The sequence below is a fragment of the Parasteatoda tepidariorum genome, chromosome 5 (genome assembly GCF_043381705.1).
Source record: "Parasteatoda tepidariorum isolate YZ-2023 chromosome 5, CAS_Ptep_4.0, whole genome shotgun sequence".
NCBI lineage: Eukaryota > Metazoa > Arthropoda > Arachnida > Araneae > Theridiidae > Parasteatoda > Parasteatoda tepidariorum.
This window is the reverse complement of record NC_092208.1, coordinates 83,741,594-83,757,515: the sequence shown is the minus strand read 5'-3', so window position 1 is coordinate 83,757,515 and position 15,922 is coordinate 83,741,594. Positions and strand designations below refer to the sequence as shown.

General features: G+C 30.9%; 2 protein-coding genes across 2 annotated transcripts in view; both read left to right on the top strand.

Annotated features, from left to right (window-relative positions):
- LOC107457050 (WAG22 antigen-like) overlaps positions 1–15,922 on the top strand; it is a 53,541-nt gene that overhangs the window by 20,754 nt on the left and 16,865 nt on the right. The window lies entirely within an intron of this gene.
- LOC139424786 (WAG22 antigen-like) lies at positions 1,529–8,815 on the top strand. Its single transcript, XM_043048083.2, has 4 exons — positions 1,529–1,622; positions 3,853–3,930; positions 5,298–5,325; positions 6,808–8,815. The coding sequence occupies exons 1-4, from the start codon at positions 1,614–1,616 to the stop codon at positions 8,655–8,657; spliced, it is 1,965 nt and encodes a 654-aa protein (XP_042904017.1). The 5' UTR covers positions 1,529–1,613; the 3' UTR covers positions 8,658–8,815.

Here is a 15,922-nt window from a genome sequence, read left to right as displayed (position 1 = left end):
GTTGCCACATTTTTAATACAAAAGTTAAACTTTTCTCCACTTTGATAAATGTAAACTAATGCGAACCTTACAATTAAATTATTAATTCCTTCGTATATTATTGGTTTAAGTTGTCGAAAATTAATATTTCAATTGTAAGGTTCGCATTAGCACACATTTATAAGAGTGGAGAAAAGTATATGCATTTTTTAATAGTTTTTTGAATATGGCTCTTTGAGGACGAAAAAGCATAGCACGACTGATAACTAAAAAACTAATCCAAATTTTTGAAAAAGAAAAAAAAATACTTCTTCATTATGTCAAAACACAATTATGTGCCCAGTTTCGTGCCTGGGCGAGGCTTCTGGGGCGATATATTGTGATTACAGACAGACACACACACAGCCGCGCTTATTATTATGTATAGATTCTGCATTTAGGAATTATTTTTTTAGTATTAGGGGGTCCGGAAAGTAATGTCGCTTCGGAGCATTAAATATTCGATGGTTTTAAAAACTAATTAATTTTTTTCAGTCCATTTCGAGTGATTTTCGATCCGATATTGAAAGGTTGTTGCTTACGAGGGTGAATACATTACTGATTAAAAATAAAATCTTGACAACAAATATCAAATGCACCGAAACGACACAACTTAACGGGCCCCCTAACATAAGTGCTGAAATTAAAATCGCATTTTTTTAAATAAATACCACCGTATTTACTTTTTTTTAATTTCCAGAAAAAACTAAATACAAAAAATAGATAAATGTAATCAAATCAAAATTATTCGTTTTAATAATTTTTCTGCATTTTATGTAATATATCATGTTGTATATAATTGAAGAATTACAAAATTTGAAAGTTTTTTTTGTCCCGAACCCTTTGTTCAATTATCAGTCAAATGATTAACATTCAAAAATTGAACGAAAAAATTTACTTCAGGATATAATTAAATTAGGCTATCAAAATACTTAGTAAATTATAACCATTGCAATTACATAGTTATTTACTTCTCCGGTCATCGAGGAAAATAATTCTGGGAATTATGATTTACATCAGCATATTACCCATGTTGCATATGATATGTAAATTAAATACAAACTTTTGGGAAATTGGTTAAGTCAATATGTTTAATGCGTAAATTTTACGTAATATTGACGGAATGATTTTTCCTTTGAGATATTTAGTAAAAAAGTTCTGGTATATTTACGTAATATTAACGGAATGGATTTTATCAACTACCCTTCAGTATGATTGCTTACGTATATTTTAGGAAATATTGACAAAAGAATATTTATTTTTGCCTATGAAATTCCTCAAATAGCGAAGGCAGGGGTCACGTGCTTTACGTAACGGCTAAATACTGTTCCTTTCTTTGCCACCGTAGAACGTGTCTGGATGTAACAAGTAAGTCAAGATCATCTCAAATACTTTCGATTGCGATCTCCTCGTTCACATATTGTCGCTCTCGACGTGCGACCCTTGACTGTCATCTCGGAGATGAGCATAAATCAACCCCAGGGCAGTGAATATCGTTTTCGAATTGAGTATATAAGCTCAGGAATGATCGACAGTCGTCACTGGCTTCTTCTTGCTCTCTCAGCAATCGTCAGCCCTCAATTAACTCTCTGAAAATGAAGCTAGTAAGTATACTTCGTCCTCTGGTATCATTTCCTGTTCGTTTATTAAAACAATTTCCTTCATTTTCTTTGTTTTTTTTTTCAAAAATAGAGAAAAGTAGCGCAAGATTTTCACAAGTAGTACCTTTTCTTCGTAGTTTTTTCTATCACAGACATATTAATAACTTAAATAATTCTATGTGGGATCTCCAGTCATTTTGAAGTTCCTATTCGCTGGTAAAATTAAAGCAGAAGGATATAGCCATAAGCAAACTTGCAATACCCTTTTTACTATTTACATGTTTTTTTTATTAATCCTTTAACTCAGATGGGATACTGGTTTCCCTTTTCTAGACTTTTTCTGATGCTCTGATTACATGGAAAAATACAATTTAGCATTTTTAATACTGAAAAAGCAGTCTAATAGTTACTGAAAAAAATCTGTTATATTATCGCAACTGTATTTGTACTAAAATATAAAGTCCGAAAAAAGTAGCTTTTTTATTCATGTTCAAAAATTAATCAATAATTGATAGTGTAAATTGACGAAATTTCAATGATTTTTAGCTGTTTCTCTTAGATTTAAATAAGCGCAAATTTGAAATAAAAAATAATATTTGGAAGGGAGCTGTGTTTGGAAGATTTTATCTTTAACGCATAAAAAGACACCGGTGTCTCCTGCTGTAATATAATACTATAATATAATATAATAATATAATAATAATATAATACTATAAACCAATAATTAAATGCTAATTATAATTTGAAATAAATAATAATTGAAATGCTGAATATATTATTTTTCATTTACTTTGACCCAAAATAACATAAATAATGAAAAAAGTATGAAAAATATGCTTAATTAAAAATTCTGCTTCAAAGAGTACACTTTTTAAGACATTAATCATTTAAATTACTGCCAGCCTACGTCAGATTAATTCCATTTTATTCAGAGGGTTTCTTCTACAGAGAACGGTGTTTGGTGATTTATATTCTCCTTTGGATTCTGTATCATTAAACTCAGAATTAGCAGGCTTAATAATCTGATAAAATGACATATGTGCTACCGGTTTTTTTGGGAAGTCGTTTTTCTCATTACCACTCTATGTGTGCAACATGCTTGCCAAGTTTGCTCTTTCCAAAAATGTATTTCACAAGTGGTAGGAAAACATTTGCCGATCAGAAATCTTATTCAAAACTATATTTATATATGGGCCAAGTTGAATTTCTCCAACGGTAGTTGTATTATGCCTATATATATTTTTTATAATTATTTAGATGTAGTGGTGTTCAAAGAATTTTTATTATGATTCAAAAAGTTAAACGAATAATATGAGTTTCGCTACCACTTTTAAATATGAAAATAGAATATTCCAGGAAAACAGGAAGTGTTGGCAGCTGCGTACTTGCAATAAAATTATTTTAAATAGGCTTTCGTCCCTGGATTAACGCATTGCACGTGGCAAGTATTCCAAAATATAATTCATAGCTGTTATTGATTCAAATTTTAAAAAAAAGTGATATGCAATATTTTTATAAAAGTTGTAACTACGGCTACAACTTCAATTTAAAAAAAATTATAACGAGAGAATTAAAGTACTGATTACATATATACTGAATCATTTATGTTTGTGGTAATCGAATGGATAATTTACCGAATAGATAAGTGGAAATGAGGTAGTTTTGCTACCACTTTTCAAACTTTTGTATGGATTGCACAATTTTTAAAAATAAACTTGTTGTAATGTGACCCTCTTGCAATGCATTAAATTAGTTTGACCTACATTATATTTAAATATTTAAAAAATATATATAGTGGGGCCTGTTAGTTCTCTGAAAATGTGTTTAAGCGTTGACTAAATTTTAATGAAACACCATCTTTTAATCTCAATTGAAATAGCATTTCCACGTCACTTGCGCAGGACTAGTCTGTGTTTTTAATTTGATATATAAATAGTTTTAAACCTAAAAAAGAGATACCAATTTATAGCAGACAAAAGTGCCGCTATAAATTTTAAAGAATAAATAAAAAAATAGTTTGTTGAACCAGTTTTCATATTTTTGGATTTTAAGTGTTACATAGACTTGTCATTTCCCAAGCAATATATGGCAAACTTATTGCTATTTTCTTACTTCCATATAGCATATTAAATTTATGTATATTTTTGTATAATTTTCTTTACATAAATATTTTTGACTAATGTATCAAATCATTATGTTTCAAATTAACAGTGTATCAAATCATTGTTTATAGGTCGTTAGTCTTCTAACGTTGTTGGTCGTCTCCAATATTGGAGCTCAACGAATCAAAGGTGGAGGAGGATTGTTGACGGTGAGAACGATTATTTGCTGATCACATGTTTTTCATAAACCACTAAATGTTTCAAGAAAGCAATTTTGTTGAAACAACTCGGTCAATATGCATTTTGTAAAAAAGCATAAATTGTATCGGGTATTTCTCATGTAAATTGTGAAAAACACGTATAGTACCTATCTAGAAACAATACTATGGATTAGTTTAATGCTAAAATTGATTTTTTAAAAATAGTAGCGTATATTATATAATACTAAGAGCTTTGAATGATAAATCAATAAAAAATATTACCATTAACACTGATACCGATAAAAAGTTTAATATGTTGTTTTGTGGTTATAAAAAAGTTTTTTTTATTAGTGTTCAAATTATTTCAAAATTTCGAAGTTTCTGAAGTCTATTTCAGAAAACAAATAAATGAAATGAAATAAATAAAATTTAACATAAAAAAAGCTAGTGTAAGACATTACTTGTAATCAAGATTTGTTAATCTTTTTAAATAAATTAAAATAACATGACTATATCTCACGATTTTTTCCTATACTTAAACACTTCATAGTGCAAATTTTTATTTAAATTTACCAAAGTTTGTGTTTTGAATAATGCAAAACCAGATTCGTTATTTACTGGACAAAAATGAATTCCTAACATTTGCAGAAAAAATTTCGTTTAAGTAAATTCACACGTTACTAATTATCGGAATACAAAAAAAAGAAACAAAAGGAAAATAGAATAAATTTATGGACGAAAATTGAATTACAGCCTCTAATTGTAGCCTCTATCAACTATAAATGTATAGTTATTTTAAATATATTTAAAAAAAATTAAAAATATAAATAAATTATTTTCTTATTCTAAACTTAAAGGTATAAAGTTTTCCTCTTTTTGAATTTATTCTCAATTTTAAATAAATAAGAATAATTTTATTCGTAAAAACTATTAGAAAATATTTTGGAATAAAATATAAAATTATGATTAATACCGAAAAATGCAAATTTCTTTAAACTGAGCGTACATAGTGCCATCTATTTGGCAAAATTGGAACTTCTGTTTAAATCTTCTTAAAACAAATCGCAGTTATTATTGTAAAAAAAAAAAGACTGCTGCAGCCTTCGTTCTTTTATTCATTCTTAATAAGTCTTTGTTATTTATAAAATATGATATTTCTTAAAATGACTGGAACTTGAGTCGTCTCAAGTTTTAAATAATAAATACTGAAGCTAAATTGTAGATGATAAATAAATATTTATTATACCAATATGGCAAAAGAAAGCTTAAAGCACTTAATTACACTTACAAATATCAATTAATTAATTAGATGAATATATTTACAATTAAATTTGCATTTTCTTCAGAAGAATCTTGAAAATATTTTATTTTTTTAGAGTCCTCGTGTTTTTGGAGGTAAAGTTGGTGAGTACAACTTTTCATTTATTAATTTATTTCCTTTTAATATAAAGCTCAACTATAATTTAAAATGTTAATATCAAAAGAAGACTGGCAAATCACAACCTCAAATGTTAATTATTTCTTTCTTCCTTTAAGTTTGAGATTATTTTAATAAATTAATCTGTGACAGGAAAACAACTGTCTTAAAAATAACATTATATTCGCATCTTGTCAAAGTATTTAACAGAAAAAATTCATGGTGTAAATTAATTTGTATTTGACGTTTAATTAATCTAAGTTCATCCAGACCCATGCGAGTTTAGATGTGCGCTTTTTGTAGTTAATTTTAATAAAATATTGAAATAAATGTTACATTGTTTTATTGCTAAGCATTAGAGACATTATTGTGATAGATCGATATCAAGAGAATGCTGACTTTCACCAATGAATGTCAACAATCCCATAATCGCTTTGGTAAATGTCCGAAATATTTGTTATATCAATTTAATATTAATTTATTCGGTGATTTTATTTTATTTATTCTATATTTTAATATCTGCTGAGGATAGATTAGGAGAAACATCAGTGCTCCGATTATAGGACAAATGTATCCCGGGCAGTGGCACTAAGCCAGAGAAAATACTCAGTGCAGGGTATACCGGGAAGTGGTAATTAACTAGACCTAGTATATATTTCGGACATTTACCAAAGCGACTACGTGATTGTCGACATTCACCGGTGGAAGTCATCAACAACCAATTTTGATCATTCACAGTAACATTACTTCAGATTCAATGTTTAGTGATAAATATATCACATACTTAATTTTTAATAATCTACTAATTACTTGAAAATTTTAAATCATAGCAATTCCTTCAGTTTAAAGCACTTAAATGATTTATTTATATTTTTACAATTAATTTTGAAGTTTAAATTGATTATGAACTTGGGCAATTATTATTTATGCTTGAAAACAATATTTCAAGTTATTTAAATTTTCATCTTTAAAAATATGTATACAAGATTTTAAAAAATCCTTGTGTTAGAATGTAAAGTTTTAAATTGCTTTAATCAGTTTTAATTAATAGTTTCATAATTATTAGAGGAAACAACGGCCATGAAGAAAATGTACTTAAAATAATAAAATGACGGTTATTCTTGATATTTGACCAATACAAAAAAATTATCGTCTTAAAGTTAATTTTTATGAATTTTATAGTTGTCGCTCTTTTAATTTCATTTTAAGGTGTATAACCTGCAATTAAATGTAATTATAATGTTTTCGTGATGAAAACCTTTCTTGTAAAATTGATTCAAGTTTTTGTTTCATTACGGTGGATATTTAATCATATTCATTTTCATTATAGTGGATATTTTTTATAGTAACAAATACTCTAAAACCTATTGCTTATTACTTAGGATCGATGACGATCTTTTAGTTTTTTTCTTTTTTAATTCTAATTTTGGTGGCTTTTTGTATTTTAAGAATTGGTATTTTAATTTTAGGTGGAGGGGGAGGTGTACATCATACAGCTGTAGTTCAAGATCCCCTTTCAGGTGCTCCAGTTGTCGTGTCTAAAGTGTCTCCTATCGGAGGAGTTAAAGGGGGTGGATTAGGAGCTGGTTCTGTTCAACTTTCAGTTGGAGATGGTCTTTTCGGAAACAGAGGACTGTACCGAGTTGGTCAATCTCAAATTCCTTATGGACTCTTAGGCATGGACTACGGATCATATCCCGCTTCTTTACTCACTGCTCCTAGGTCACTTAGGAGAAAAACAATTGTGTCTGATAACTTGTCTGGACTCAGACCAGTTGGATTTGGACGTCGTCTTGCAGGACCCTCTAAAATTGGTGGTGGTGGAGCACTACACCACACTGCTGTAGTTCAAGATCCCCTTTCAGGTTCTCCAGTTGTCGTATCTAAGCTGAATCCTATCGGAGGAGTAAAAGGAGGTGGACTAGGAGCTGGCTCTGTTCAACTTTCCGTTGGAGATGGTCTTTTTGGAAATAGAGGACTCTACCGAGTTGGTCAATCTCAAATTCCTTATGGACTTTTAGGCATGGATTATGGCTCTTATCCTACTTCCCTTCTCACTGGCCGAAGAGGACTTGGAAAAACGATTTTGTCTGACAATTTGTCTGGTCTTAGACCAGTTGGTTTCGGAGGTAAACTCGGAGGTGGGGGAGCTGTACATCATACCGCTGTAGTGCAAGACCCTCTTTCAGGTGCTCCCGTCGTCGTTTCAAAGGTGTCTCCAATAGGAGGAGTTAAAGGTGGTGGACTAGGAGCTGGTTCTGTTCAACTTTCAGTTGGAGATGGTCTTTTTGGAAACAGAGGACTCTACCGAGTTGGTCAATCTCAAATACCTTTTGGACTTTTAGGTATGGATTACGGATCTTATCCTACTTCCCTTCTCACTGGCCGAAGAGGACTTGGCAAAACAATTTTGTCTGATAATTTGTCTGGTCTTAGACCAGTTGGTTTTGGAGGTAAACTCGGTGGTGGGGGAGCTGTACATCATACCGCTGTAGTGCAAGACCCTCTTTCAGGTGCTCCCGTCGTCGTTTCAAAGGTGTCTCCAATTGGAGGAGTTAAAGGTGGTGGACTAGGAGCTGGTTCAGTTCAACTTTCAGTTGGAGATGGTCTTTTTGGAAACAGAGGTCTGTACCGAGTAGGTCAATCTCAAGTACCTTTTGGACTTTTAGGTATGGATTACGGATCTTATCCTACTTCCTTTCTCACTGGCCGAAGAGGTCTTTCCAAAACAATTTTGTCTGATAATTTGTCCGGACTTAGACCAGTTGGTTATGGGGGCAAAATTGGAGGTGTTGCCACTGGTGGATTGGCTGGGATTGGTGCCACGCAAACCACCATCGTGCAAGAAGAAGACCCATTTACAGGAGCTGTCACAACAAGCCAAATATCCCAAGTCACCCAAGACCCAATCGAAACTGCAATCCAAGAAACTCTTGCAGATGCTGCCCTCAGCCAAAGCGTGCAAAGTTTGGTAGATCCTCTCGGAAGTGGTCAAACTCAAGTATCTGTTGATGACTTCGGTGGTGTCACTCAAGTTAAAGAAACAATTGTTTCAGATCCTCTTACTGGAGAATTAAACAAAGTAACCGAAGTGACCAAGAGTGGAGGAGGTCTCGCTCAACAAAACATAGCTGATGCCATCGTTCAGGAAAATATTGCTTCCGGTCTTGGAAGGGCAAATCTTGGAGCATATTTGCCACGATTGTCATTTTTATCCCAATACCCTTACGATTTTTCCGATGCTGGAGCTTTGAGATCAATTGTTTCCAGGCCTCTTATTCAGCAACAACAAGAAGTGGAACAAATTTTAGTGAAATAAAAAGCAACGAACTATGAAATAATTTTTGGTGTAATATACTTCATTTTAGAATAAATGGGCAGTCAATATTATGTGATCTACGTTAATACATATTTTTTTGTGTTGTTTTTATTATACGTTGTACAAGTCACGCATAGCAATAAATATTTATTTACTTAGTTCTTGATTGCTTATTGATAAAATGTATATTTCCCACTAAAAAAACCTTTTTTGAAAAAAGAAGCATGCGTTGTAAGATTTGTAGAATTTTAAAGTTTAAACTTCAAGTACTCCTTTCCGCTTTCTATTAATTTAAAACTTTATATTACCACCCTGAAAAATCAGAAATAAACTGAACAACGGAAAAGTAGATGAAAAAGATTTTTTTGAAACAAGAATGAGTTTAATAATGAAAACTTTGATCTTTTCGCGACTCTATGGTAATACAATATCTTTTCGAAATATATACATGAACATTTGGGCAAAATTGTAAAGATGTTTCCTTGTTAGTGTTTATTTCCCCTTTAAATTACACTGAAATAACTGTTTTCTTTTATAATATAGAAAATCTTGTATGGAGGAGTTCGAATAAAGATTGGGCTAACACTAATAGAATTAATGATCAGCTAATAAAATACCGCAATTCTGGTAGATTGTTGCATTCTTCATTTTATAGTGGATATTCGGTAAATTATTGCTTGCTAATAGTTTACCGTAATTTTGGTGGAGTATAGCATTCTTCCTTACTGTTAAGATATGATTGCAACTAACACCCAAAATAAACTGTAAGGTATTTAGCACATATTTTTCACAAGGTTCTCAATAATTTAAATAATAGTGTTTAGTGATTAAAGCAGAAACCTTAATGCGTTTTTGACATATGAAAAAATTGAAATTTTGATGTTTTAAGAAATTTATTCAAAAATATTAAAATAAAAAAATTTCATTCTTCATTTTCAATGCTTTAGATTACTTTTTTTTTATTTTATGTGAAGAATGAAATTTTTTCACTGTTTCACCAATCACAGCCTTAAAATTAGGTTTTATTAGCTTTCAGTCTATTTGTTTTTTGGTGTATGTATAAATCAAATAAAATAAGCAAAATTATGGTTATAACTAAATTGAATGCAACTAAAAAGTATATGTTTTATTTGAAGCTAATGACATCTCGCAATACAACAGACGTTTTATCGAAATGAGGTCAATTTTTCTTAATGTTCAAGTTCATTGATTAGTATGGATACTTCACAGATAGAAATATACAGCTACATCTATTTTTCCGAATCGTGTGACAAATTTTTTGATTTTATTCTTGTGGTTTCGGCTGTCTTTGAAGCACACCTTTCTTTCCATCGAGTAAAACAGAGTCACCTGAAAATTGAAACATACATTATATTTTAATGTAATTCAAACCTGTTTTTTTACTCAATTCACCAGGTATTTAATTATCGCAATTAATTGCACTAAAACACCTTTTCAATTGAATTTATTCGAATAAATTCATGACATCTACTATGATGTGAGCAAATACCAATAACATAACGAACCATTTCGCAGCGCAACACGAAAATAATTACAGGAAAACTGGAAATTGTTTTTAAAAGCGACAAATACCACGACGAATCAATTATTCAAAAAATATGTAGATAAACTCTCATTATGTTTATAGATATAAAAAATTTTAGAAAATTAATTGTTGTTTTAATACTAATTTGTAATATATTTTTCAAAGGCCATGAGTTGGGAGGTATGCAGTTATTTTGTTCTGACAATTTTAAAAAGTGAGCGTAGCTGTCTTTGTTCTATATATTTTACCGTTTAATTGGTTGCCAATTTAATAAGTCTTTTGCAGAAAGCGAAGCAACTGCTTCCCTGCAACCGCTTTTGGAGACTAGAAAAGCAGGCCGAATGTCAAGACAAGGGAGTAGACGCACAATAACGGCCGATGAAGACGGGTATTTAGTGCTGACGGCTCAGAGACACTAAAATATGAATGCCACTCTTCTGCAACGATACCTTCACTCAGCTAGTGGTCTCAGAGTTTCGACACAAATTGTCCGAAACGACCTTCAAGCTGTGGGTCTGCATGCTCGCCGAACGATGGTGTGTGTCATGTTAATAACAGCAGTTGGAGCTTCTTGTTAATGGACGACAATTGCATGCCAAATCGTGAACGATTTCCTTTTGGAGGAAGGAATTAAACCAATGGAATGGCGCCAGCGTGTTCTCCTGAGATGAACCCAATCGAGCATGTTTGGGAAGTACAGGCAGATGAAATGCAGATGTCTGCCTAACATCCAACGAACTGTCCAATAACCGGCAAGAGCTCTTCTGGAGGAGTGGGGCAGAATACCCCAGCAATTCATTAATAACCTCATTGACTCGATGAATCAAATGTGTTCAACGTTGCTGGCAGTCCGGGGAAACCACCTCCAGCTAAAAACGATGTTCCTCTAACTATTCTATTCTATTCAATTCTATTCTATTCACTCTTTTGGGAGGCATGGAATATTTTCTGTAGACTTTTTAGTTGAAGAAAAGTTTTAGGAGAGGTCAGATAAGGAAACACGAAAAATTATCAAAACACGAAATTTAACAAAGCATATAATTAGATTAAGATTATTGTTTGCACTCTAAAGTAACGTGCATTATTTGACTGATGAACAATGAACTGAAAAAACGGGACTACACCTAAATTTGTAATCTAATGATCGAATCTTCAAGTTTTAGGACACATTCTTAATGGTTCGAAGGGGTGACCTAAAATAAGCTAATTATTTAGTGCAGATGATATTTTAAGTTATGAAATTAGACACAAAAACGTACTTTTTCAGAATAAACGTAACTTTTTCCGACGGATTTGGATTTCTGACACCCAAAATATAGGGTGTAATTTAGTTAGAAGAAAATTAGATAAATCTGGGAAATATGGTCCCAATAATTTGGTCGGGAGAGCGGTCCAGAATTTTGATCTCTTAATATTATTTTCACTTTTTACATATTTCGCTAGAATATCGAAAACTTTTTAAATGAATCTTAAAATATTCGTCCACATTTATAAAATTTGTCTATAAAAAGGTAATTCCATGCAAAAATAACCTTTATTAAATATTTATTATTTTTTATTGTATTTAATAATAGTTGAAAAAACTTTAATTTGTAGGATATAAAATTTTTACATCATTTTAAAAACTTAATTTACTTGTCAAAATATAAAATTTACGCGAAATTTGTCAAATGATTCCTGAGAAATCAAATTAATAAATATCCGATTTTTTTGAAATTCAATTTTTTATCCGATTTTTTTATCCGATTATCCGAGTATTATTCATCCGATTTTGCTCAAATTTTGTATTTTACCATGCAAAATTATATTCTTTAAAATGATTTAAAAATTTGTATACCTTACAATTAAAATTTTCTTCGACTATTAGTAAATAAAATATTGAAAAATAATAAATGTTTATTGAAAGTTATTTTTTGCTTGAAATTATCTTTTGATAAACAAATCGAGTTTTCAAATCGTTTAACAAGTTTTCGAGTTGTAGCGAAATACCCAAAAAGTAAAATTAACATTAATGGGTCCAAATTTTGTAACTCTCTCCTGAATAAAGTATTGGGACCATATTTCAAATAGAGCAGCTACCTCCAATAACTTGGGAAATCAGAAATATGAATCCAAAAAAGGGTATTTTTATTCAGAGAAAGTACGTTTTCGTCTGATTTCGTAACTTAAAATATCGTCTGCACTTATTAATTGGCCTATTTGAGGTCACTCCCTCTATCCTTTAAGATTGAATCCTAGAACACGAAGATCCGATCAAGAAGATCGAGATCAAAAGTTATTCAGGGTGGTTCATTTTTTAGCACTGTAGGTACACTATGAGAAAATCACCTTTCATTTTCATACAAAAAAGGAAATTACTTCCCAAACACCAGAATACATTGAATAAAAAAGTCAGAATTTCTTTTTTTCATAAAAAATGATTAAAAAAACACAAAGTTTAATATTCAACATTAATGTTTAAGGAATTTTTTTGTTACCNATGGTTCGAAGGGGTGACCTAAAATAAGCTAATTATTTAGTGCAGATGATATTTTAAGTTATGAAATTAGACACAAAAACGTACTTTTTCAGAATAAACGTAACTTTTTCCGACGGATTTGGATTTCTGACACCCAAAATATAGGGTGTAATTTAGTTAGAACAAAATTAGATTAATCTGGGAAATATGGTCCCAATAATTTGGTCGGGAGAGCGGTCCAGAATTTTGACCTCTTAATATTATTTTCACTTTTTACATATTTCGCTAGAATATCGAAAACTTTTTTAATGAATCTAAAAATCTTTGTCCATATTTATAAAATTTGTCTATCCAAAGATAATTCTATGCAAAAAATAACCTTTATTAAATATTTATTATTTTTTATTGTATTTAATAATGGTTGAAAAAACTTTGATTTGTAGGATATACAATTTTTACATCATTTTAAAAACTTAATTTACTTGTCAAAATACAAAATTTAAGCGAAATTTGTCAAATGATTCCTGTGAAATCAAATTAATAAATATCTGATTTTTTTGAAATTCAATTTTTTTAAGAATCATTAAACCGATTTTGCTCAAATTTTGTATTTTACCAAGCAAAATTATATTCTTTAAAATTATTTAAAAAATTGTATACCTTAAAATTAAAATTTTCTTCGACTATTAGTAAATAAAATATTGAAAAATAATAAATGTTTATTGAAAGTTATTTTTTGCTGGTAATTATCTTTGGATAAACAAATTTTATATTTATGGGCACGAGTTTTAACGAGTTTTCAAATCGTTTAAGAAGTTTTCGAGATGTAGCGAAATGCCCAAAAAGTAAAATTAGCATTAATGGGTCCAAATTTTGTAGCTCTCTCCTGAACAAAATATTGGAACCATATTTCAAATAGAGCAGCTACCTCCAATAACTTGGGGAATAAGAAATATGAATCCAAAAAAAGGGTATGTTTATTCAGAGAAAGTACGTTTTCGTCTGATTTCATAACTCTAAATATCATCAGCACTTATTAACTCCCTCTATTCTTTAAGATTGAATTCTAGAACACGAAGATCCGATCAAGAAGATCGAAATCAAAAGTTATTCAGGGTGGTTCATTTTTTAGCACTGTAGGTACAGTAAATATTTTTTTAAAATATATATCAGGTTGTTCGGAAAGTAATTTCGTTTTTTCTCAATAGACGGAAGACTTAATTGCATTATCATAACCAACTTAACAACTTAAGTCAATATTTTAAAAGCTGTAATAGTAAGCCTCTTTTGTGAAAACATTCGATTGATTCCACGCAATAGTTTTTGGTTACTGCCTTTCCAAATATGTAAAGTTAAAATATGTAAATATGTAAGTTTATCGAAAGATTAAAAATGCGGTTCAAGTAAAAGAATAACTATCCGATGTGTATGGAGAAGATGTATCGTTGAAGTACAAGTGCCATATCTGGTTTACAAAATTTCGCTCAAGCAAAATTTCGATTAACCAGCAGGACGATGCTCCACGCCAATTTAAGCTGATGAACATACTATAATGGATACATACTGGCAAATAACAACTCGTGAGACAGCTTAGAGACTGAATTTATCGAATTGAACCGTTCATGATTATTTGAAAACCTTCCGGTTTAATCGCAAAGTTTGACGTAAGGGTTCCTCAAGTGCTTACGGAGATAAATTTGCATCGTTACGTAGACGTTTGTTCTTTCATTGAGTAAAGAAAATTATCCATTTTTGATACCTATCAACACAGGGAAGTAAAGGGAGGTTGTCTACAGCCATGTTCTAGTCTCTGAAAATTTTTTTCAACTGTAAATCCTTTACTTCAACAAAGGAAGTCGAAACTGTTTTGACCTCTGGTTTGGCCAAAACTGGTTCGAAAAATTTTGTTACGGCAAAATTTCGATTAACAAGCAAGACGATGCTCCACGCTAATTTAAGCTGAGGAAGAAACAAGAATGGGTGCAAACTGACAAATAGCAACTCGTGAGATCACTGGGAGACTAAATTTATCGAATTGAGTCGTTCATGATTATTTAAAGAACCTAAGGTTTAATCTCCAAGTTCGACGTATGAGATCCTTAGAGTTACGGACGTATGAATTACGGAAAGAACTATGCATCGTTGCGTAAACGTCTGCTCCTTCCTTCACAAACAGTCAGGAAAACTATCCATTTTTGAAACCTATCAACGCTGGTACTAAAGAGAGGATGTCTACAACTATAATCTGGTCTCTACAAATTTTTTTAAGTGGTAAAACCTTTAAGTCAACTTAGGATTTCAAAAATTACCTGGGTATCAGTTTTTTTCTAGCAAATATTTTATGCGCGTGAATCATGCTACTGCCAGAAAGATGGCAAAAGGTATTCGACCAAAATTGGCGACATATGATTTCATAAAATAGTTATTCACTATGAGAAAATCACCTTTCATTTTCATACAAAAGAGGAAATTACTTCCCGAACACCAGAATACATTGAATAAAAAAATCAGAATTTCTTTTTTTTCTTAAAAAATGATAAAAAGCACAAAGTTTAATATTCAACATTAATGTTTAAGAGATTTTTTTTGTTACCTTTGCATTGTTAAATCAGCCACATATTCAGCAAAATCAGTAGATTCTTCAACTGCATCTACCTAAACAATCATAATTGTATTAGATAGGTAATAGATTTATTAATTAGGGAGTTCAATGGGAAAATTATCAATTAGCTGGATTTCGATAGGTGGAGTTCCCAAAGATCCTCTATAAATATCCTACTGGTAGCTCATCACAACAATTTGAAGCAGTTCACTGCAAATTTGTAACCAGTTCACTCTAGTGACCATTAGAATATTCATCTAGCAAGCAACGAACTTCAATATATGCATCAAGTTATTAAATTTTTGAAGAGATCAGGAAAACTAAATGATCCATTTTTAAAAATAAGAAATGTATTTCACATTGTAAATTTTGCTACCACTTGAATAATTTTAGCGGATAAATGGGAGCTCCACCTATCAATCGGTTTGAACTTTTTGGATGACCTAATATTTTGCTTGAAAATTGCTAATACCATTACATTGCATTAAGCATAGATGTTGTTATAAGAAATGGCATTAGTTTTGCCAAATTCTCTCTTTTATGTTAGAATTACAAACATAAACATCTTAATTGAAATTCCCTCTAAAGAAAATATACTTTTTTGTATTGTAGAATTTTTTTTGTAACACTAACGCGCTCCATTCCACGCTAGTGAGCTT

Coding starts and splice junctions, on each gene's coding strand:
- LOC139424786 (XM_043048083.2), top strand. Junction 3,931..5,297: donor GTGGAGGAGGATTGTTGACG/GTGAGAACGATT, acceptor TTATTTTTTTAG/AGTCCTCGTGTTTTTGGAGG. Junction 5,326..6,807: donor TGTTTTTGGAGGTAAAGTTG/GTGAGTACAACT, acceptor TTTTAATTTTAG/GTGGAGGGGGAGGTGTACAT.